Source organism: Aulostomus chinensis, chromosome 2 (genome assembly GCF_037954235.1).
Source record: "Aulostomus chinensis isolate RoL2024-O1b breed Wild chromosome 2, RoL_Achi_v1.0, whole genome shotgun sequence".
Lineage (NCBI taxonomy): Eukaryota > Metazoa > Chordata > Actinopteri > Syngnathiformes > Aulostomidae > Aulostomus > Aulostomus chinensis.
Genome location: NC_141321.1, coordinates 12,011,457 through 12,035,690, shown reverse-complemented (window position 1 = coordinate 12,035,690; position 24,234 = coordinate 12,011,457). Strand labels below are relative to the sequence as shown.

General features: G+C 43.6%; 1 protein-coding gene and 1 long non-coding RNA gene across 7 annotated transcripts in view; one reads left to right on the top strand and one right to left on the bottom strand.

The window, feature by feature from the left end:
• Positions 1–775: 775 nt before the first annotated feature.
• LOC147269083 (uncharacterized) lies at positions 776–2,845 on the top strand. Its single transcript, XR_015111284.1, has 4 exons — positions 776–989; positions 1,499–1,603; positions 2,418–2,497; positions 2,670–2,845. It is a non-coding gene; the product is annotated as an uncharacterized LOC147269083 (long non-coding RNA).
• Positions 2,846–4,404: 1,559 nt separating this feature from the next.
• Positions 4,405–24,234, bottom strand: part of mapk8ip1b (mitogen-activated protein kinase 8 interacting protein 1b) — a 55,266-nt gene continuing 35,436 nt past the window's right edge. For 4 of the 6 annotated variants that reach the window (XM_086179406.1, XM_086179433.1, XM_086179441.1 and 1 more), the window contains 9 exons: positions 18,281–18,362; positions 16,395–17,525; positions 12,782–12,857; positions 10,366–10,538; positions 9,757–9,887; positions 9,431–9,547; positions 8,558–8,628; positions 8,273–8,371; positions 4,405–7,820 (listed from right to left, as the gene is read on the bottom strand). In XM_086179406.1, coding sequence (XP_086035532.1) covers positions 7,748–7,820; positions 8,273–8,371; positions 8,558–8,628; positions 9,431–9,547; positions 9,757–9,887; positions 10,366–10,538; positions 12,782–12,857; positions 16,395–17,525; positions 18,281–18,362 — 1,953 coding nt within the window. In that variant the 3' untranslated portion in view covers positions 4,405–7,747. The remainder of the gene's footprint in view (positions 7,821–8,272; positions 8,372–8,557; positions 8,629–9,430; positions 9,548–9,756; positions 9,888–10,365; positions 10,539–12,781; positions 12,858–16,394; positions 17,526–18,280; positions 18,363–24,234) is intronic. The other 2 variants (XM_086179424.1, XM_086179450.1) reach the window with 1 other exon arrangement.

Below are 24,234 nucleotides of genomic sequence, written 5' to 3'. Positions count from 1 at the left end.
GCTTTCAGTCGGACAGGTTCAAGCTGATCTGAGGTCAGCTGAATGACACAGGTGGTTGCAGGGTGGTTCATGCTGAGTGGTGGGAAGGGCCACCCAGGGGTGAGCCGAGCCGGCTGGCTCTTACAGTAGCACAGAGTTTGGAGGGTATCTGAGCATCTCCCAGCTCCTAACTTCAGAGTTTTGCTCGTTTGTACTGCAAAGTTGCCACAGTAAAAACCTGCAGGTTGATTGGAGGGTCACAGGAAGGCACCATCAGGTGGTTCAAGGTCAGACAGAACGTCTGATTGCATATTCAAACATAAGCAGTGGAGACACTGAGGAAATATTCTTTATGTCACTTTTGGACACAATAAAATGTGTTTTATCCTGCCTGTCAAAGGGGGGTGGCAGGCCCTCCACTTGGTAGAGGACATGTAGAACAATTACTTCATTTATTCCAGCAACACTGGACTGAAAATGTAAGAACTGACCAAGAAGAGTATTGATAGTTGGCCGACAAGCACATATTCAACTTTGTAAACTCACCTTATATCAACAGGTGCTTCTTTAAGTTAAATAATAATCCTTCATCCTTTAATTACAGCAACCAACTAATATAGCAACAACTTATTTTCTATCTATTTTACAGCTGGATATTATTCATCATTATAAACAAATTGAAACACCTCAAATGCATATTTCCTCGAAATGTTTCCAATCTCCTCTACATTAGTGATTAATACTCCTAACAAAGGTTGGGGAAATTGAACGATACATCCCCGTACTGTTTGTCACACACTCTTTGGAAGCTTGACAAGAGTTACATCATCACAAATTGGACCATGCATTTGTTTGTTCTTAGAATTCTGACGTTAGTCTCACAATTCAGACTGGGATTTCAGAGTGACGCATTAAAGGAGCCTGATTATGACAAAGTGAGTAAGACAACTGAGAAGACGGTTACAGATATCAAAAATGAGTTGTACCATAACAAGCGCGTTTCGATACAGGTGAGTTAGAATAATTTCGAAAGAAGTTTCACCAGTGTGGGTCCTCAGTGAATACGCCCTTCACAAGAACAGATATGAGTAGACCATGATCAATAAATACACATTTTAAAAGCACATACAAATGAAGGGAAAAACAGAGATCACCATAGATCAAAGTCAAAATTAGTAAGTAGGCAGACAAATAGTCAACAGTCATGAATCGTATTTTACCTGACTGTTCGTGAGGGGTATTCTTAAATATATATATATATTTTTTTATAATGACAGCACTCCCAACATTTGAGTCAAAAACAGACTTCAAACATAAAAAACCCTGTAAAATAAGAGAAAAAAAACACAAAATGATCAAGACCCGACCAACTTTTGCATTCGAATGGTTTCTGAAGCTGAAACTATCAAAATAGAGACAAAGAAGTAGTAAAGTTTCGAATCACAAATGTTAATAATACATTCACATGACTAAACATTGATGATGAAGTGATGCTGGTTGTCTTGTGTGGCTGCATGAGTTCGCTGATGGACTGCAGCGGAAGGATGAACACACGACTGGTAGCCGCGCTGGCTCTACTCTGTCTGCTGATTGGTGGAGGGTCGTCGGCGCCAGTATGGAGGAGGTAGGTCGTCTTTGCTTCCTTGTAGCTCTGGCTGCAACAAGGAGGGCCAGGTGGGAAATACCGGCTACTAAAGTAGCCTGGTGTTACATTACTGAAGTAGCGGGCAAGACACTACATGTTTGCTGTTTTTATAGAAATACTAAGTACCTGTGCCAAAAAGTGTACTCAGAAAAGTACTCACAAACACATATCGTGGGCTCATGAAGACATCTTTACCCTTCTGTATCGCTTACATTGAGCCACGTTTATTTAGCTTGAAGCTAATGGAGACTGACTACGGCAAAACTGACCAAAAACGTCCATTTACAGACTCTCAATGACATCATCCTTCTTTGTCCAGCCACATGCTCAGTATTCTTCACTTTGATTTGAGCTGAAAAAATGACAACAAATTGTGAAAGCGGGCGAGTGGTTTGGTTCAACTGAATGCACCAGCTGCTTGCGCTCGGTGCTACCGTGGAGAAGCGCTGACCAAAGTGTCACCGTCAGTTTGTGTTTAGCTCCAATCACAGTGTTTGAAGATGAGTGAGCATTCAGCTGGTTACAACACACATGGATTTTACTGGATGATGTGTTCCACTCTTTGTTAATAGAAGAGTTTGGACAGTTTTGGTATTGTTAGCTTTTGGTAGCTTCAAGCTAAATACATGGCTGGCTCTGTCTACGATCTGGAGTCCCCTAATAACCACACAGGAGGGAAAAGCAAAAACTCTAAACTCGTGAAGAATCTACCAGCTTAAATTGTTGAAGCTAATAATGTGATAGAACGTTGGTTTGTTTAGCATCTTATGTTGAGTCTTCTGTCCTCCGACAGCAGAGATGATCCTGGATCAGCAGAGCTAGAACTGCTCTTTGATCCTGGCCTCCTTCAACGGCATGCTAACTTGATCGATGGTAAATCACACAAACACACATTCACCCACACCCACACATTACTTCATCCAGATTACATGTCATATGTATTGTGTTTCTGTTATTTATTATATCCCAATGGTGACGTCTCTGCTAGTAAACACAAGTGTCTGTGGAATATTTCCCAGCTAATTGTGGTCATTTGCATCTGCAGATTACGGTGAGAAGCCCCTCCCTCCCCCTCTGCCCCCCAACAATGAAAATCCTTATGAACCCAACCTGGAGATGGAATACTACTAAAGGAACGGCTCCTCGTGCACAGTGTTGCTACAGCATAGATCACCACAGCGTGTTGAGAGAAAAACAGGAATAAAACTGAAAATGTATCTATTTGTATTTTGTTAGTGCATTACATGTTTTTGAAAGGCGGGGCCATGGGTTACATGACATCACAAACACTTCATTGGAATGGTTGCTTTTTTCCTTTATTAGTTAGGATAGTTCATTTTATTCATATATTCCCCTTAAACTGTCTCTGCCTGCATAAAAATCATGCAGGGTGTATGTGACATTAAATAAAATATATTATAAGTTTAAAACTACTTTTAAAACTATTTTCCTGACCAGGTGCAGAGGTTTTATAATTCAATTTAAAAGCTCTATTGTCACTTAAGCCAACAAGACAACACAAAACCTTTCTAAGAGGATGAGGAGGATTTCTTGGGTTATTTATTTGACTTCTGACAGAGCTATGCTAACACTTCTCATCTACTGCCATTCATTGAGCTAAGCTAACTCAATAAAGGTTGCCCATGCACAGAATAAAGCGTACTCCAGTTTTGAAGCAAATTTTTGGGTTGATTACAAAGAAACTTGATGGGAAAAATGCACCGTCTGCCACAGAAGCTCTGACCCATGCGCACAGACATTTTGGACACACAAGTACAGGAGGTTGTGTCATTGTTTGAGGGGTAAAGCAGCAACAGGGGCAGGGGCTTGTCACACTTCCCCAGAAAACATAATTCCAGTGTGTGTTGCAATGTGGAATCTCACTAAAACACTGCACTCAAGAAGAGAGTGAAAGCAAAAGTGGGCCCCTTGGGTGTCTAGAAGGTGGCATGGGAATAAAACTCCCCACAGTCACCCACTGGATGTGTCCAGATGACAGGAGAGAGGAAAGAAGAACTTGACCCTACAAAACTACAGTGGAAGCCACTGGATTTGGGGGGAATTAGAAATGAACAACCAAAAGAAACAAACCCCCAACACGTTCAACTGAAATTTTCACTAAAAACACACTCACACACACAACTGAGCAGGTAAAAAGCAGGTGTAGTCAACAACTCCCTGAGCAGCACCCACCTGTGACCATGCTGTGTGTGCTTCTGACCATGACAGGCTGATCATACAATAACAGATGACAAAGATTTGTTAACCTGATTGTTGTCTGATAGACAAACCTTAATGCACATCCAGGAGGACGTCTGAGGCATGTAATGATGCAATCATGTGATGATCATGTGATGACAGAATCCCTGGTTCAGGTCACAGCCTCGGTCAACCTTTCACTGCAACATTAAGGTCAGCTGCGCCATATTTTTGTTTTCTGACTCTTTGATATCCCCCCAAAAATATGTAGTGTTGCTTTTAAGATGAAATACTTCTGGAGTGAGGTACTTCACCTTCAAAACTACAAAATGTGTAAATTCTACTCACCTGGTAAAAGGCTGAGATCATCAGAGCCGAGGGCGAGGCAGCAGCATGGACCGTCAGCTGATGGGCTCCCTTGCCGCTTAGCAGGAACCACTAATATCGTTGCATGACTCATGGGATGTTAAATGTAATGAATCTTACTAAAAGCATGGAAAACAGATAAGTAGGATCGACACCGGGTCCTGATAAAAGCACGCGTTTGTTCCAGCCCAACAAAATAACGACAGGACACCAGATCTGCTTTGAAAGTTTTAAATAAAGAATAATTCACACCTAAAAAAATCCAAAATAAAGATAATTTCACTTACTACATGTTGAATCAATACAATGCTTATAATTACAGATATTAAATGATTTGTTTATTTATTTGTTTATTTATATATGGCATGTCTGTACACCCTTTGTATAGCCCCCGCTGCGGTCCGTTACGTCCTGTCCACCTGATCGGCCCCGAGAGGGGGACTCTTATAAAAGTCATTACATGATCAGCAACAGCATTCGTTCTTCTTGTTTTGACAGGAGCAAACAGGGGGACTGTGAGATGGCTTTCCACACCCTTCACAAATTCATCTTTCTTTGACAAATATTCATTATTCTGTTTGATAAAGATCTCAAAAATGTCTGTTAAAAATGATAGTTAGTGATAAATGTTGCAGTCTTTTTTTACCCACTGCTGAATAACTGTGCTGTTCTGGATCCAAGATGATGATGAATACGTACAGCATTGCTTTAGTTTTCTGTCGCGATCACAGGTCGTGCAAAACTCACTTTGATTTGACTAAAGGAGGATAACAACTTTTTGGTAAATATGCCTGTCAAACCTCTCCAGAGCCAGGATTAACATAGATCCCCTTCAATCCTCTGTGCTGCACTAGAGAGACCTGCTGACGGCTAGTTAGCTTAGCACAATGAATGGATGTGAATGGAGAGTGTTGCAGTAATCCTACTCATCCTCTCCTACACTGCTGTCCATGATTAGCAGCAGCAGTCACTCTTCTATTGGTTAACTATCGTTTTGTTTGGTCTTATTGGCTGAAGTTACAACGTGGCTTTTGAGGTGCTGAGTAAAATCACTGAAAGTAGTTCAAACTATGTCTGATTTTAAAATGACAACATCTCATATGTTACACAGCTGTGGTACGTTAATGCAGGCAAAGCCAGTTTGGGAGAAAATAGTATGAGAAGTTTTAACAGAGGTACGCTAACACATCCCATCTACTACCATTCATTGTGCTAAGCTAAATTGGTCTCAGCTCCTTAATGCAGCGAAGAGGAGGGACTGGTATTCATTTTTCTGTCTGGCTCTGGAGGTGACAGCAAGCAAGTGGAATTAATCAGGGGTGTCTACTGAAAATGTATTAAATTCACTGAAGCAAATACAACCCTCAAACACACCTTTTCAAATTTTGGGGGCGGCGAGGATGAGTTCTGTCCCAAACGAGTCAATACCAGTCTGGAAAATTCACTTGGGTAAATCAGTGTATGTTGGGTGAGCGTATCTTGCATGTGGACAGACTCACCCTGGCGGATCAGGACTGGGTCGCATCAGTACAGCACATTTAGAGCAGTGGGGAAAAAAAGCACATGAAGCATACACCTACATCCCAATCTGCATTCAAACTCTTCAACCCAAACACACTCAACGACGATCCCTTCAAATGGTGATAATGATAATGTTCACTGAGGAAGGTCACAATGATCTGATGAAAAAGAGGCACTACTAGTGAAGATCTGAAGACACCAGTTTTGTTTTGCTCCTGCTGCACTGAGGATCTAACCTTCGGTATAATCACTCTCCTACTTAAATACGCTGGATGTGGAAACTGAGGAGCAGGTTTCAAGGACGCCACACGGATTACGTCAGACCATCCTCTACCTTTAAAGCCCAGAAGCTTTTCACACTTCATTCTTGCAAATATTCAGTTCATCCTATCTTGTCTAGTCCTAATTAATTTACCTTCATTTCCCAGAATGCTCTTCAACCCTCAGAAAACCACCAGAACACGCGTGGAAGCTGAGGTTCTAACTGTGCTTCTAGCTTTCTTTCTAGCCAAGTATTTTCTAGAATCCAGGTTTGAATGTGGAACACTGGTCCAATCTGACGGCTCTGTTACTGTGGGGACATCAACACATGATCAGCAGCTGTTTCCCTTTGGATCCCGTTAACTACTGTTAGCACATGCAGCTAAGCTACTCTTGGTATGGCTTAGATTTGGCATCAGTCTCAACTTTGACTTTGCTTTAATGAGACCAGCGGAGGAAGAAGAGCTTGTGATAGTTAAAACCCTTCTTCCTTTGTTTTGAAGAGAAACTTTAGTTTTTCCCGTTTTCTTGCCTGTTCTGTTTCCCAGAGGTCACACTGCTCATCCCCTGCAGAGACGCCATGAGGGAAATCCTGTTGTCACACCATTAATAAACAAAATGAAGTCTCCAACTCTGAACACCAAGGGATAGGAGGTGTAAAAGACCTATTCACACCAAAAATTCACGACTAGAGGATCAGTTGAAAGTTGCAGTGCGCGTCTCTGCTCGACTGCTGCTGGCTGTTGGCGTCACCTGTGACTCAGGTTGTCATGTCGTCACGTCGCCAGATGTTGGTTTAACAGCGCAAGTGTTAGTGGGTGTTTTTCTCAGCATCTCCCGTCTGTTGCTAACCTGTTGCGTTATCACCTATCTCACCATCGCTCTCATTCCTGCAGCAAAAGTGTAGAGTGCAGGAGTATAAACTGGTAGGTTTCAGAATGTGGCGTATTGCAATTAGTTACAAGTTTTTTGTGAGTCTTCAGTCTCAACTGGCACCAACAGCACACACAGATCTGGGTTTATTGAGTACAGGAGGAAAGTTTTACCTCAACTAACTGTGGTTCTGTTTTCTGCTGGGTTGAATAAAAGTTCTTCAGCATAGAATACTGACATTTTTCAGTACCAATGTGTGTACTGTCACACTCCTAAGGCCCAAACATGCAAGGAGCATCACCTGTAGCTGGTTTGTGATTTACCTCAGGTGTTCTTCACCTGTTCCCCATCAAAAACCACAACAATCACACTCTCTGTTCCTACGGGGATGTTTGAGTTCGTGTTTATTCCCGAGGTGAGGATGTTATTCTGTAAAGACACACCTCTGTCATGCTCAAACATCACGACTTCAAACCCACAGAATTTTAAAACCTCTGCTGACTGTAACTCAAGTGTAAGTACAGGGGTGGAGGATGGGGAGGGGGGGGGGGTCCAAACGGCTCCCGGGCGTCCAGTGTTCACCTGCTGTGATGATGCTACTGGCGTACTAGCGCTGCCAAGGCTGCGGTGAAACAATGTTTGTGCTTTCCATGGACAGCCTGTGATCACCTCATCATCACTGACTCCATTTTGCATATTTTTCCTCCTTTGGCTCGTTTTAATCTCCTTACTGAACAAAGGTTTGGACATAAGCCACTATCCTTTTTCTGCTAGCTTGTCAAATGCGTGCGTGTGTGTGTGTGTGTGTGTGTGTGTGTGTGTGTTTTAAAGATATGTCCTTCATGCAACATTATGTTATGATACAGTGTACTGTACATGGCTATGGTTGAAGGCAGGGTGAGGCTATTCCAGGTAGATGTCTTCTGTAGGGCAGGAGAACTCCACAAACTCTTTATAGTACAACTGGAAGGCTTTCCTGAAAAACAAAGACATGTCAGTCCGTCACCTCTGGAGCGTTCACCTTCCTCCTCATCCTCCAGGCTGGCTACCGGTGGCTTCTTTAACACATTTTCTTTAAGTAAGTTTACATGTAGCAGGTCCGGCAAAATTGTACTGCATTAGGTTTATAAATGATTTCAAGAAATCCTGTTTTCCCATAACAAATGTACATATTTCATCGAAATATAGATATCATCTTTTTGGCATAATACAAAACTGTGACTTCTGTGCTACATTTTGGGAAACAAGATCAAGGACAATAGCTTTAGAGAAGAGCTCCATCTGTGTTTGTTGTTGAAATTTTTACATAAATGCAAGTTTGTCTTTCTAACAGCGGTATTAATCCATGTGCTCGCTGACTCTACGAAATCTTCCAGAGCAGAGCGCCACTAAACAAGTCATAGCTACTAAGAAGGAGGTTGGACTCACCCCACTGACTCAGCGAGAGGCTTGGTGGAATTTTCAGACACAAAGACGTGGCAGGCGAATCTCTGGTCAGCCGGGTGCTTCGTAATGAAGCCAAAATACCTTCAGAGACAAAGGAAAAGAAACGTGAGGGACCGCATTCAAAATGGAATACAACAAACCGCGGTTTCATACTCCATCCTCTTGCCATCACGTTTTCTGGTTGGCCCCAACACAGAAATGACAGCAGGTCACTTTCTAGATATTTATTGCGTCGATGAGCGAGCAGCTTTATGGAACTCAACTTACTTGCTGTTTTTGGGGTGATAACCACAGAAGGAGACGTTCTTCAACTGGAAGAAGTGACTGCACTCGTTACTCTGTGACGGGAAAAATACAGAACACATGTCTTAAAATAACAAAACACTGTACAGGTGACAATTTAACACTAAATAATTATGTAGGACCAAATATGGAACGAGTCTTCCTATTTTTATAGACAGTATTTAAAATTGGAAGCCCTGTATTCAAAAAGCTGCATAAATAAAAATGAAATTCAAATATCTGATTTGATATTGGATATAGTATTACCACTCACAGGTCAGCTGACGTTTGTGCTACATTCAACTCAACATGATTAAGTGCCCACAACTGTCAGCGGTATTCTCTGAATGGACCGCACTCAGCCTCTCATCGTTACTCAACAAGATGGGTTATATTAAAAGATGAGCCTGGGAGAAAACACAAACTAATTCTCTGCAAAACATTAAATTATAAGCACAACTGATACCTTAATGCCAATGAATATTTGGTGATCTATGTATGTTTTATTTGCGGTTTGGAAAGTTATATGTGCGGGACACAAATAAACATCTCTCAGTTTATCATATGCTTATGCGAAACCTAAAACCTGCTAAGTAACTTGAGTGAAAAAAAAAGTGAAATTTCAAGAAACAGATTCAATTCTGAACTGCTTAAATGAAAATATGTCAAAGCACAATTAAACTGAGTAAATGGGCTCTTCATGTTCCACAGCCCACATCTGCCTTCAGTATTTACATCTGACCACATGGGGGCGACATACCTCTACCATTTCAATAAGATTCCTGTTGAGTTTCTATTTGAATAAATCTCATGAAAGTGAAGATGACGGCCAAGATGAGGCGAGCCAGCCAGCCTCACCCTGTCACAGGCGTAGTAATCCTCCTGCACGGCCAGCTTGATGCCTTTCACACTGATCTCCAGGATACACGAGGAGGGAGGGTTGTATTTGACTGTCATTCGTCTGTTGGTGGCAATCTGGAACAAGGCGAGATTCGTGCTGACAAGATGTTCTTCAGAGTGCAAGTTCGATGTGTTGCTGGACCACGGTGATGTTCATGACATTTAATCAAAGACTGGTTAACATTTTACCGGTCAGTGCTCTACTCTCACTCACACACACACACACACACACACACACACACACACACACACACACACACACACACAGTAAACACACAACTTACCTTCTGCATAGCTGCACACAGAACATCGTTTCCTTTGTGGTAGGGTACTTGGACTGAGCCCAGGAACTTCAGCCGGTATCTGTCCATCCATTCACTGCTCTTCACTGCACAGGGAGCACGATCCGCCTTCACTGTTCGTGTTGCATTAATCCATTACAGGCAATACATTCCAGGTGGATTTTAAAACCATAGCCCCCAGACAGCGTTTGCCAACTAGCAGCAGTTATGTTTCCTGCCCCTGTTACCTTCACTCCTGATATTCACAAAATCGTCCCCTTTCCTCTCTTTGCTGTACACTTGAATCAAGCAACAAACTGTCCCTACATCTAACTCGCTGCTTCTGGAATGTTCTGTCGGCCCCTTTTGTGTCTATTCCCCACTCTTTAAAAGCACATGAATATAAATATCTTCCCTTCCGATTGCTTGCAGTAACACTGACGTTGCATCACTAGGAAAAGTTGATGACAAGGCAATGATAACAGGATGGATGAAGGCGATTCATACTGAACGTTGTCAGACACATAAATGTGTTTCACAATATGGACACAAATGTCAGGCTGGAGGTGAGAGGAGCAGCTACACATCAATCCAGCAGCTTGCTGTAATTACCTTTGTAAGTCTCGGTCTCCTTGGTCACCTCGATGGCGTAGTAAGCTGGGAAGATCCCTCGGGCGCCCGTACGCATGTTGTAACCTTCGTACCAGTAATCCTCCGCCTGGACCTCCACCAGCAGCGGATCATCCACCTCCAGCTCCAACTCATCGTCATGTCGAGGAACAAATCTGTTGAAACAGGTGAGGTTGGGCTGAAGCCTTTTACAGTATGAACCAGACGACGATTCTTAAGTCCTTTTAGTGAATCTGTACTCACTAGATCTGCTGTGTGCCGTGATTCTGTTAGTTTTGAGATGCGTTCGTCATTCTTATTAGCATTTTTCTTTATTCATTATACAAACATGCATGTGCATGGGTGTTATACACGTCCTCACCAGCTGTCAGAAGAGAGATACACCGCGTTCTATTCCAGACTACAGAAACGCCGCTCTCAGCTAATTGTGTTTAATGCTTCATCATATGGTCTCTCAGTGTTCACATGACTGCTCTGCTGCTGTTGTACCCCCCCACCCCCACCCCGTTCATCAGCCTGAGGTCTAACAGCAGCTGTAATTCTGTGCTGCCATCTGAGGTCTGACTCTTACTGAAGAGGGTGTGTACGGTGTGTGTCCGTAGCTCTGCTCAGAATTGATGACATCGCCGCAAACAAGAGGAACTCGCGACACTAACAAGAACCCTATTTCATTCATTACGCCGAAACCAATAGGGGAAGGAACCGCTGCATGCAAACATTTACTCTTTTGACAACAGTTCATCAAGTTCAAACACAACACTCCCTCAGATTCCCAGCAATATGTGTGTGTTTGTTTTTAGACTTTTTGCATGTGTGTGTGTGAGTTTCCCTCCGGTGTGCACACATACAGATTCATTCATTTATGAAAAATTAGTTATTGCCTCTGACCTGTGACCCACACTTCCCCATCAACTGTTCCATTGATGTCCTCCGAGCACAGATCCAGGGACAGGGAAGAATCTGAGCGGCGTGTGTGCGTGTGTGTGTGTGCACGCACGTGCGTGCGCATGTGTGTGTGTGCGTGTGCGTGTGATTGCACGTGAGGTCATGTGAAGGAGTCAAGTTTAGCAGCGGTGGGCTGAAAGGTGCCAAACAGCACTGGATATCCACACATTCCTTCAGATGTGAACCAAAACCAAACTCAGTGGTGGTAATATTTTAAATTAAAACCAAACACAAGGTGATCATTTTCATAATAACTATCATTAGTTGAGTAATGGCTGTGCTGCTGCTGAAGCTGTATTCTGAAAGCTGCTGAGATCTTAGAATGCAGCTCAGTTACCAGTCAGACAATCAGACAAGTTAACCAAGTTTAAAGAAGCAACCGCCTTCGAGACCCCTGAGTAGCCTGTTGTAACATCAGACAAACCTCCAAGTTTTACTCTGACATCATGTACCTGCTGCTGTCATAACCACCCCCCCATTATTTTTTTCTTTTTGCAATCCAAGATTATTAATGATATATCAGGTTACTGTTGAATAAAATGCTTTAGATCAGGAGGCCCAGCCTTCTCCCTGGGTGGGTCATTGTGTTATTAAAATGCTTTTTGTCTGTGTAGTGCGTTCCAATGTCTTTGCCTGTCTGGCCTGTTTTATCACTTCATCTACCTCAAACTGATGTGCCACCCCCTCAAATAATGACAATAAGTACATGAATCAATTAGAGTAACATTCCTAAAGAACATTGTTACCTCACAAAAAAAGAAAAAAAGAATGCCATTTGTCAAACTGTTACCAACTGTCAAACTGAACTGTTGGTTTGCTTACATCCTGTCAGATCCCGTGAAAAACAACTTTAACGTGTTACTTAGTGTAATTTGTCTTTCAAGTACTCACAATTATGTGAGATTACCAGCAACAGCACAACCATCGTCCTGTTAACAAACTGTCAAGCACATTGGCGGGTTTAGTCCAAGTAGTCTTTATCCAACCATGTACTCAATAAGTCACAAACACTTGGATTTGTGATTAAAAACAAAACAAAACAGAGCAACTCAAGTTTAGTGCTGCTGAGTTCAACTAAAAGTGCTCTATTTGTTCGTTCTTATCCAAAACCAAAGTGTTTGTGGATTTCTGAGCGTACGGCTGGACAAAGAAAACATGGACTGTACTACAAAAATACATCTTTAGGATGTTGTACTGTTGTTTCGTTGCCGTAGCTGCTGGCTAGCTGTTAGATCCCAGCTAGAAAGACGGAGATGACAATGTGTGACCTCTGAATGCACCAACACCTAACTGAGAGTGCCGGATAAGCAAACTACATTTTTGATATTTTGTCTTTAATACTGACCTTTCATCATGTGGTTGTCAGATACGATCCTGTTCAAACAGAGCTACTAAAGTCAGTCATGGTGTGGATGATGAGCATGAAGATGAAGGTGGTGTAGCTCCTCCTCACCTGTAGACGGCTCGGTGGCTCTGATCTCGCTCCTCTCCGTTTATGATGCAGGAATATAAGCCAAAGGACTCCGCGCCTTCAACAGAAGACAAGGGATACAGGCAAAAACTGTGAGGTGTCGACCTCATTCAAGAAGATTAACGACCTTTTATTAATATGGGTTCTACAGCATCATGGACCAATAGAGAACAATTAGAGCCCTTTGTGTTCAGAGTGCACGAGTATATTTCACTATGTGTCACCCTTTAATTAGACTTGCAACAGATGAGTGATGTGTGCTTCTCCCTTCACTCCCCTGAAGACAACCCCCCCCATAAACTGCTGTGGATGTTCTAATGAGCCTGTTAACATGTGGATGGCATCCAAGAGGACAAGCAGGACTGTTACTGAGAAATCACCACTACATGTTAGAGACAGATCTCTCACAGTCCGCTTGCGCATCAAAGGAGGGTTGAATCCAGGACAGCAGGAGGACTACATGACCCCTCATGCAAAGAGCTTGTTGAGTTGTGAGGGGAGTCCCAGGTACTCGACCTCTGTGGGGTCAGTGTGGGGTCATGTGAGGCCTTGCGTAAAGGGAATTTTTCGTGCACATGAAGTCACATAAAGCCAAACCTGAATGGTTGTTGATCTCCTTGGGGGTGGGGGGGGGGGGTGAGAGAACATCATTGTAGATGATGGATAAGCGATGTCGTAGACTCCACCTCTGCTGATGGATGTTCTCTCTGCTTTGACACTGATAGCCTTCTTCACTCCTACTGTCCTCCCCTGATCCAGATCATCTACATTGCTGTCCTCACAGTGTCCCTTGTCCCGGAGTTAGAGGCAGAGTGCTGAGACGACCCTCCTGTGTTGGGCCATGTGCTTGTTTGATCGTTTTTTTATTTGTTCACAGATATCAACTGTGCCTGTGCATTCACATGACGCTGGGCTGCATATATCGGTGCATATATTGGTGCTGCTTGTTTGTCTGTTAGCAGGATTGGGCTAACACTATGACGCTGGTGGGGGGGGGGGGGGGGGGGCATGGACCAAGGAGGTACCTATTGAGTATTGGGGGGTAGATCCAGTCTAGTTTTTCTTGTGTTTGGGTGTGCAGTCTTTAAAGTGGACCACTGCTAATTTTCATTACAATGGGGGAGTCATGGGCTCATCACCAGCACCTCCTCCTGACTCCTTCAGAGGAGCACACACTGACCCACTGGTTTAAGTGTGTGCATGACAACCTGAGTGAGTCAAAATGAAAATATATTTATTGAATACATTGAGCCCCCACCCATGAGCACCCAGGCCCAAGAAAAGTGTATAAACACCTGTAAGAAGCACTTATAGCTTGAGAAGACCCACACTGGAGCCTCGTAAAAAGAGACACAAGATCCAGGAGGGAAACTGCAGATAGTGAAGAAAAGAGCAATTAACACAACATCATTTTAATCCCAGGGGCGGCACAGCTCAGAGGTAGAGTGGCCGTCTAGAAACTGAAGGGTCGCTGGTTCGATCCTCACTTCCCCCAGTGACCATGTCCAAGTATCCTTGCGCAAATACTGAACCCCTAATTGCTCCTGATGGTCCTGTGATGGACTGGTGACCCGTCCAGGGCGAACCCCACCTCTCACTCAATGTTAGCTGGGATAGGCTCCAACCCCCCCCCCCCCCCCCCCCCCGTGATCCTTCACAGATAAGCGGAAAAGAAAATGGATGGATGGGCACTTTCATCTTTATGTGTCTCAGCTTCAACTGGTCCACCTGAACAGCTGCACCCTCCCAGAACAACATAGTGACCTGTAGTTAATCTCCAACAACCACACACCTCCTGTGACCCCAATGACTGACATGTGCTGTTTACACTTTGCTTGAGGTGACTATATCCCACACAGGCCAAAGAACTGGGATCCCCTCCTGACTGGCTCCCAGAACTCCTGAGTCCAGCTGATCTGGATCCAAGCTTTAATAGATAGATATAGATATAGATATGGATATACATAAAGACATAGATATAGATATGGATATACGTAAAGACATAGATATAGATATGGATATACGTAAAGACATAGATATAGATATGGATATACGTAAAGACATAGATATAGCTTTAGATATAAATATAGATAAAGACATAGATATTGATATAAATATAGATATAAATATAGATATAAATAAAGAAATAGATATAAAAACATAACAGGGTCTTCGCCTGAAGTACCTTCAGGCTCAGGCCCTAAATATAGGTATAGACATATATATATAGATATATAGATATAGATATGAATATAGATAAAGATATATGAATTTTGCCATTGTGGGACTAATATATGAATGTCTTATCTTATGTTTCTCCATCATCCATCAGCATGTCACTTGCTAACACTGGTGAATTAGTACAAGATGCAGTGTTAAGCTGAGGATGATGGGAATGTGATGTGGTATTATATAGCTGTCAGAAATAATAGATGAGACAGACTGAAGTGACTGATCCTGTTTGGAGCTCTGGAGAGAACATGGAAAAAGATGGATAGTCGATTTAAAAAAAACAAAAAAAACCCAAAACCTGTCCTTCCTGCAAAACCTTTTATGCAGTGTTAAAATAATGCAATGCTTGTGAAAAAAAATGCTTTTTTGGGATTTTGGAAAAGTTTATCCAAATCTCACAAGAGAATAGGAGTGTAAATCTTTTTTCAAGCATCTATCTATGCCTCCTCCATAAGCCCCCACGGAGCGCCAGACTTCTGCCGCCTGGCTACGGTGAGTAGAAGATGCAACTGCTACTACAAAATAAGAACAGCAAATTACTGCAACATCATTTAACAGACTGTGGGTCGTTATCATCAATTATTCAAGCCTAGCTTCATGAGAAGGTTGATTCTGACTCAGCGAGGTTAACCTCCAGCATCCAGCAGCTAGAGCAGTCATGTGGATGAGGACCCGCGTTATACAACAGCGCTCCTCTCTGTGGATCTGCTTCCACAGAGCTTCGAGCCTTTTCCACCCCATGTAGCATCGTTAGGCTGATGAACTAAATAGTCTCAGTCTGCGCTTCGCACTCGCATCACTTGCATTTTTTTGTACCATAAGCAAAGTCATATATATGTATATATATATATATATATATATATATATATATATATATATATATATATATATATGGCTATGAAAAACACACAAAAACACAATCTTTCAATCATGAAAATGGATGGTTCTGTTTTGCAAAGGATTGAGCATCAGGGATAAATATTTATATATTACAAGAGCAAAAACCAGTTAAACCGTTTTTCATCCAGGACAACGGTTTTGACAAAATAAACTCATATCTAATATGTGGTATAGACTTAGTGTTTTAAATTATCTAGAGAATATTGCAATAATCTCATAAAATAATCCCACTAAATACTGATCATTCAGGACAGGTGAGTCTCTGTGAACGCGTTCATTGTTTGTTATGTACAACATGCTGAAAAATATATTCAAGGATATAAAACAGACGTTTCCTGCTGTAACGATTTTGATTCGTCGTGGTAACAGACAGGCCCAACACCTTCTGGGCCGAGCTGAAACTTCTCACCCAAACAATAGCACCTGAATGAAATATGAGATTAAAGCAATAATCGCGACTTACTGGAGGAGCGTGAGCGGCCGTTCATGAAGACGTTGAGGAACTTCTTTGAGAAGTGCAGGTCGGCCTCAGGAGTGGAGTCCTCAGACAGACATGCCGTAGCTTCTCTCCTCACTCCTCCCAGACGGGCGCCCTCCTCCTCCTCATCTTCCTCCTCGTACTCCTCCCCAATGGCTGATTCGTAGGGTGAGGAGACGCAGTTGTCGTAGACTGTGGCTGAATCGCTGTCGTCGCTGTAACCTTGATAACACTGTCGCAGGCTAACCAGTTCTAGCTGGGCATGCTCGTCCACCACCAGCGTGTATTTGACGGAGTCGTACGAAAGGCCGCTGGCATCAGAGCTCATTGAAGTCCGTAGCAGCGCAGCTCTACTGCTGCCATCACCCTTCCCTCCCCCTTTCATCATACTTTCGTCCATGATTACCCTGTCCACGTCCTCATCCTCCCCGCAGTAGCTTTCGTCTGTGGCATCCACGTACTCCACTGACGACCCGGCTCTCAGCATGGCCCCGGCTCCCGTTCCTGTCCCCTTCAGGCTGAGATCCAGAGCCAGTGAAGGGCGAGCTGAGAGAGCCATGCTGGGTGGTGTGATGAGGGATTCTACACAGGATGCATATGAAGGTGGGGGGATGTAGACCTCATCTTCCTCATAGATGGAAGGGTTGGTCCGGTCCGGGAGCGGCTGGTAAGGAGGCGGGCCTTCTGTGTCAGAGCTGATGGACATGCGGCCCTGTTCTGTCTGCTGTGAAAGGAATGGCCGGTCCTGAACACTGGGAGGGTCCAGGGGGTCAGCCGAGCGCTGCACGGGTGTCAGATAAATCTCCTCTGTGGGCTCTAGACGAACGTCTGTGTGGTAGCGGATCCTTTCCCGGTGGTTCCCGCCTCCATCTGCCTTCCCCGACGGATAGAGAGGAGCTGGTGTGTAGTTCTGTGGTGGTGGTGGTGCGGGTGGCTTCTCCTGAAGCTTGGACCGCGTCGCTGTCGTTGTGGACGAACTCTGCGAGTGTCCAGATGTGTGGCTGTGTCTGCAGGGGGCGTCGGTGGATGTGCCCCGGTCTTTGGTCTGAGCCCCGCCGCCGTGCACTTTGTCCTCGTCGCTCAGACAGCTGTGCTCGCGAGGAGGGGTGAGCTCACCTGGGAGAAGAGAAGACACACACACGACCATGCAAACACAAATGCACAAACATGCAAAAAGAGTAAATGTACACGATGCACACACACCAAGGAGCATGGAAGTAGACATGGCAGCAAATGCAAAAAGAGGATGTAAACACAAACAGAAAAGTAGAAATGGTTAGGTAACAGATGTCAGGATTACTCAGCTAAATCCCTATTACTCATCAAATTCAACATGTGGCTCAAAGAAGGTGATTGACATGTTATGTCATAATCCAGCGCCAGAAAATCCAGGCATGATATTTTCATTGTGGATGATCTGATGACGTGTTGAGCAACAGGACAGCAAACAACAGGTGCATTCTGGGTGAATTGTCCGCATTGTTGGGCCAATTCCTGAGACACTTCTGGATAGGGATTTACCACCTTCACTAACAATGGTGGGTTTCTGGCGGAGAGTCTGGCCGGTCCTGCTTCACATGATGCTCTGAATGAGCAATGAGGTGTGACAGCTCTCTGCAAGCTCAGCCTCGAGCAGCTAATTCACCAGTCGCTCAGTGGTGCCTGGGCTAGCTACGCTTAGCTTAGTTTAGCATAATCCAAACCTTAACACCATCCACTGAGGATCAAAGAGAGACAGCCTGCCAGACACAATTCACATCACGCACATTTGAAGATGTTATGTAGGAAGTAGCGGTGTGAGGCTACAGTTTGGTCTAACACACCCAAATTATCATCTAACCGCACATGGAAATTCAGATGGCTCAACTCACCCGCTTTTAGAGGCGAGGACGAACCCGAAATCTTCTCCTGCCAGCTGTATTTCTTCCCAAGGGAGTTATTGTTTAATGTGTCCTGTGTAAATGCAGAAGAAGAAATGGAGGAAGTAGTGAGAAAGAAAAATAGAGGAAGAGAGCGCAGAGAGGCTTGGTCACCAAGTACTGGATTCTAAAACCCAATGTACACAACTTTTTGTCTCTCTCATTCACTCATTCACACACACACACACACACACACACACACACACGCACACACACACACACACACACACACACACACACACACACACACACACACACTTTTATTCTGTTGAATGAGCACTGAATGAATCTTTTGTCTGTGCTCAGTGGTGTGTATTTAAAGGGAACCAGACCTTTTCCCCACTGGGAACATACAGACACACACATTCAAACAGAGGGAGGCTCTTCAGACCATTTAAGGGAGCTGCTGACAGATGGGATGGATCTTTTTTTGGAGAGAAGTTATTATACTTCCTGTATTTCTTTACTTCATTTGTTCTTTCTTTCAGATTTTAGAGACGTCTTTATATTATACAGAAAAGGAAAAAAGCTAAATGGTCAAAACATGCAAAGAGGGATTATACTGAATCCCATCATTTCAAAAGAAAGTCTAAACTCTTGTTGTTGTTGTTGCTGGCATCTGTCGGTTCAACTGTCCAGCAGTGATGCAGAAGTGTGTGACACTGTTATAGTCTGATAAACAACCTTAAAACTGTGTCCTGATATTTCAGTGTTTTTTTTGCAGTAATGAACACAGAACAATTTTGTATCCTCATGCACATACATCAGTATGAAGCCCTGCAAACACAAACATTGATCCAAAAGGAATTACATCAGACACTAAACCCGAAAGCACCCCCCCCCCCCCCCCCCCACGGGGAAACAATAAAAAAAAAAGCAGATTTTCCTTTGCTTCATGGATCTGCCCCAAACTGGCAATGGGCCTTGTAGCTTTTGTGTAATCCTGCTAACAAACGGATAAACAGACACTAAAATCACGACCTCCTCAGCCAGTGATTCATACACACGTGACAAGTACTGATAATAAATAGATATTAAAGTAACTGAGATGGAGGGAAAGGAAGTTTTATTCAGGAGTTTAATCACATGACGACGGCGTGAAACAAAGCAAACTGCCCTCTTTGCTTATACACTACTAATTTTTTTTAAGTAAGTTTAACTTTTATCAAAATGTATATATTTGCGAGACAGCTCAGTTAAAACACCTCAGGAAAAGCAAGTCCAAAAGTCACATGACAGATACTGACAGTGGTGACAAAGTGAATACACACAGCAGCAGAGGAAAAGAAAACGTTCAACACGAGCCGAGCTGTATGATGTCTCATACTTCTCAATGCCGCATTTACATTTGAGGACTATCATGACGTTTGACCTGATGATGGGTGCTTTTGCCCCTTGACAGTTCCTGATGCTCATCATTGTGCAGCGTGTCAGTGTGGGGGATTAACAGATTAGACAACTGGAAACTCCCGTGACGACACAGCGTCCAAAAAAAAAGAGAGGGAGCATGTCCTCCCACTGTGTCAACCCACACATGCGTGACTCACTTCCCATGTACGTGTACCAGCCAGGCGGAGACAGACCTGTTGCTGTGGTAACGTGTGAATCTGCGGGTAGGAGGCTGCTTCATTGATCTGAAGAGCAATGGTCTGTTTTACCATGGAGACGGAAAGACCATCGCCCAGGGAAACGACTAAGATACGGTGTGTATCAATGACTCAGGACGATGTGGAAGTGAATAGCACATGACTGAGAAAAACACACACATACACACACACACACACACACACACACACACACACAAGCTAGGGAAAATCACACATTGAGTCGCTCTTATACCACAGTTACATATTTTGTGATATTCACTGGTGGGTGATTTTGTCCATCAGCTCCAGGCTACGCTGAAGCCCAGCATGACGGGAAGAACAAGGCATCAGATGATGCGATGAGTTCATAATCAGCAACTGAAGCGGGATGTTGGTCCAGTGACGTAAAGGATATTGAAATCACAGCTGGGGAGCAAGCAGTCCCGCTCACCTTCATTTTCTCCTTAAAAAAAGACACTTACCGCAGATGTCACTGGGGTCTAAAGTTCAACTAGTGACTTGGCAACTGCAGAGTTTCTATCCTGGGTAGAAACTGGACGGTACTCAGAGAGCACCTGCTGCACTTCTGCCGTGGGGAATGATCAGGTCCTAATTACACCTGCAAGCAGGGATGAGCAGAGCCTGACACCCCTGCACAGGTCGGAGTGTGTAGCTGTTCAGTAGAGCTAGAGGGAGCTGAAACCTGGTAGTTGGGTTTTACAGGAAGGAGTGGACCACCATCAACATAACAATTCTGGACAACACACACTTACTTTAAATGATGTTGCTGAACATCAGGTGTGACAACCCAGTGTCATTTTGATTTAAATTAAACGATGTTTGTTACACGAGGCTTAATCCATAACCACCAGGTGGCGCTATGACTGTGAATCAGCTTGTAGACGTCTTCAGGGCTCACCTAACGTGAAGCTCAGAAAAGATCTGACCGAGTGAGTCCAGTTACTGCAGGTCACTGTTCAGTGGTGAAGTTTTCCACCTCACCTCGCCACGGTAACGCGGTTCAACAACTCCAGCAGAGTTTTGTGGACTAAAAACTGTCCCCCAACCTTCCATCAGCATGAGGGTGAGTAGAAAATGACTAAATTTAAGTTTTTTGTGTAATCTATCCCTTTAATACATTGCACGTTTCCCACTCATGCCTTGACATCCTTGTAAACAGCTATATTCTGCCTCTAATGTAGCCAAACTCTCACTAATACAAGTTCTTAAAGAAACGGAGTGTTCCGTAACCAGATAAGAGATTAGGATTTTGAGATGAGAAGAGAAGAGATTAGTTAGGATGAATAAATCCTTCCAGATGTGGATGTCTACCTGCCCCCCCGCCTTCAGCCAACAGCTCGTTACAATGTATTTGTCTGTTTTGGTTTTCAAATATACTAATATTTCCTCATGTGGCTGAAATCGGTTGCCAGTGATTTCAGAGGGTTTAAGAGGGTCTGATGGTGAAGGGTCCTACCCTGAAGAACAGTTCACATGGTCACTGCTGACAGGAGTCGCTGCAGAATGCTGGTCAGAATAAGTATCTCTCCTCCAGTGTCCCAGTCCTTCAAACCGCCAGCCCCGATCAACACATCCAGAGCTGCTTCTGTCTCTGGCTACCAAATGATGCAGAGCTAAATGTTTGTTTAGTGTTTCTGCTCGTCCACTGACCTGGAAACAGTCAGCTCGTTACAGTGGTCAGGCTGAGTAACGGCTGGCTGGAAACCACCGTCAGCACTCATCTAGGTGATGGAATCACCTCCACTGCCAAAGAGGTTTGCACCAGCTTTTGTCTCACGCAGCATGAGCTGATACCTTCCAGTCTTGTTTTTTTTTTTTTTCTCAATCAATCGATCAATCAAACAATCAATCAGTTCTCTAATCATTCTGAATCATAAAAATAGTAATTTCTTCACTGAATATCTCTGTTTTAGTGATTAAAAAAAAAACCTAAATATATTATTAAGGCATTTTTGAAATAGAAATATGAATTGCTTTAAAGGAAACATGAGTGACCAAAGAAAATCAATCAAGTTTCCCAGGAGATTTCTGAAGTGGCACTCACACTCACAAACTGATTTGTGTGATCAGTTTCATTTAGATAAGGTACATCATTGAAGTTTTTGATGAGATGTAATTTTCCTCTTACTTCATCCTTCACTGCGATGTCTTATTCTAACCTGTTTACCTCGAGGTGTCGACATCACACCTCCCTACCGTCACTTCTGACACAGTCTACACTCATTGAGTGTGATGTTTTACAGCTTCAGCAAACTGACCAGAGTCCATATTTCCGGTGTGGGGTCTACGCACAGTTTTCATCTATATTAAGCTCCCTGTCTCTGGTCCCTTGTCTTCACAGTTCACTAGTGGGACAATGCCAGGAAACCTCCACTCAATTAACATTTACATTTTCCTACTTATTTTGGTAACCGTCATCTTCTTCCTCGCAGCTCAAGAAAGAGACCAACATCCCAGGTGACAAGAAGACTTCGCAAGAACAAAATATTTCACAGCAATTATTTCCTTTATACTTTCCAGTCCTTGACAGCTCAACCACACACACACACACACAGACACACACAGACACACACAGACACACACACACACAGACACACACACACACACACACACACACACACACACACACACACACAAATAATGCCTCTTGGTTGATCATGCTGACAGTCTGCACTGAGGAGTGTGTGTGTGTTTGTGTGTGTGTGTAGTCATCACCAGCACACACACTTCTGTGTAGACTGTATTGCATAACAAGCCTTCATCATACAGACATTTCTCGTGCGTGATGCAAACCATCGCATCATTTTCTTTCCTTAAATCAATGACTCATACTGTCAAATGACTCGACCACAGCGATAAAAACTCCTCACTAGGAGAGCAGCTACAAGCGTCATGGGAAGGGTTTGCTTCAACGCTGTCTAAGGTTGTAAATATCTTGTGGTCTCAGTCTCCAGGTGCGCTGCCATTAGCCAGCGCTAGTAGCACTGTGCTAGCTAGCATGTCCAGGAGAACCAGGGACAGCAAGCTGAGGCATGCTGTTCTAACTGGTCATTAACGTTTTAGTTTTAGCATTTAGCCCTGTTTGTTGATGAATGACGGGGATGATTTATGTCACAAAGTTCGGTCAGTCAATACCACAACAAAGTATACTATTCAGATTATGAAGGCTAATTCAATACAACTGAAGGAATAGATTTGTTTTGTTATCTAAACATTATTACCATCTAGAACATTTTTTTGGAACTTTAATGGGGAACTGGAATCAATAAATTGACATCAATAGATTTCAAATGTAACCCAACACTGATGTCAAGTCGCTACAGGTTCTGGATCATCATCATGTATCAAATGACATCATGTGATGTCTGCCACCTGTCATAGTGTCCTTTGTTGCGACCTCAGCCGTTATCGCAGGAAAAGAGTGGTATATTTCCCTTGGACAGGAGTAGAAATGCTGCAGGTGAGTGAAGACTGGATTTTACCTTCATAATGCCACAAAAAAAAATAGGGAACCAGTAGAAATACTGGTGACTAACTCGCTCATGTCACATGAAAATGTCAAAGGTCACATACCAACCACCACCACCACAGGTTACACACAAATGCTCTGCCATCGCTCGTCAGTGGCAGAGACAGTTTTCATTCACTCTCCTTTTAATAAAAAATAAAAGGATGCTCAATATTCAAAATTCAACTTTCTAATCTAACAGTGCTCACTGACCGTCGGGATCAGGTACCGGGCAGAACTAACAACCATACTGACGTACAGGTGGTTACGGCCCCACTTCCACTGGTTGACTCACACCTGAAGCAGGTCAGTGATTTTTGTCTTCTGTTCTGCAGATCCTACTTCACTAATTTCCATCCATCCATATTTTATGCTGCTTTTTCGGGGGGGGGGTGGCAGCTGACATTGGGTGAGAGGCGGGGTTCACCCTGGTCACCAGTCCGTCGCAGAAACCATCAGGAGCAATTTGGGGTTCAGTATTTTGCTCAAGGATACTTGGACAGGGCTGCACAGTGGTGCAGTGGTTAGCACTGTGGCCTAACAGCAAGAAGGTTCCGGGTTTGAGTCCCGGCTCGGGCGCGGGATCTTTCTGTGTGAGTCTCCATGTTCTCCCCGTGCCTGTGTGGGTTCTCTCTGGTACTCCGGCTTCTTCCCACCGTCCAAAGACATGCAATTGGGGACGAGGCTGATTGATACTCTAAATTGACCGTAGGTATGAATGTGAGTGTGAATGTTTGTTCGTCTGTGTATGTTGGCCCTGCGATGGACTGGCGACCTGTCCAGGGTGAACC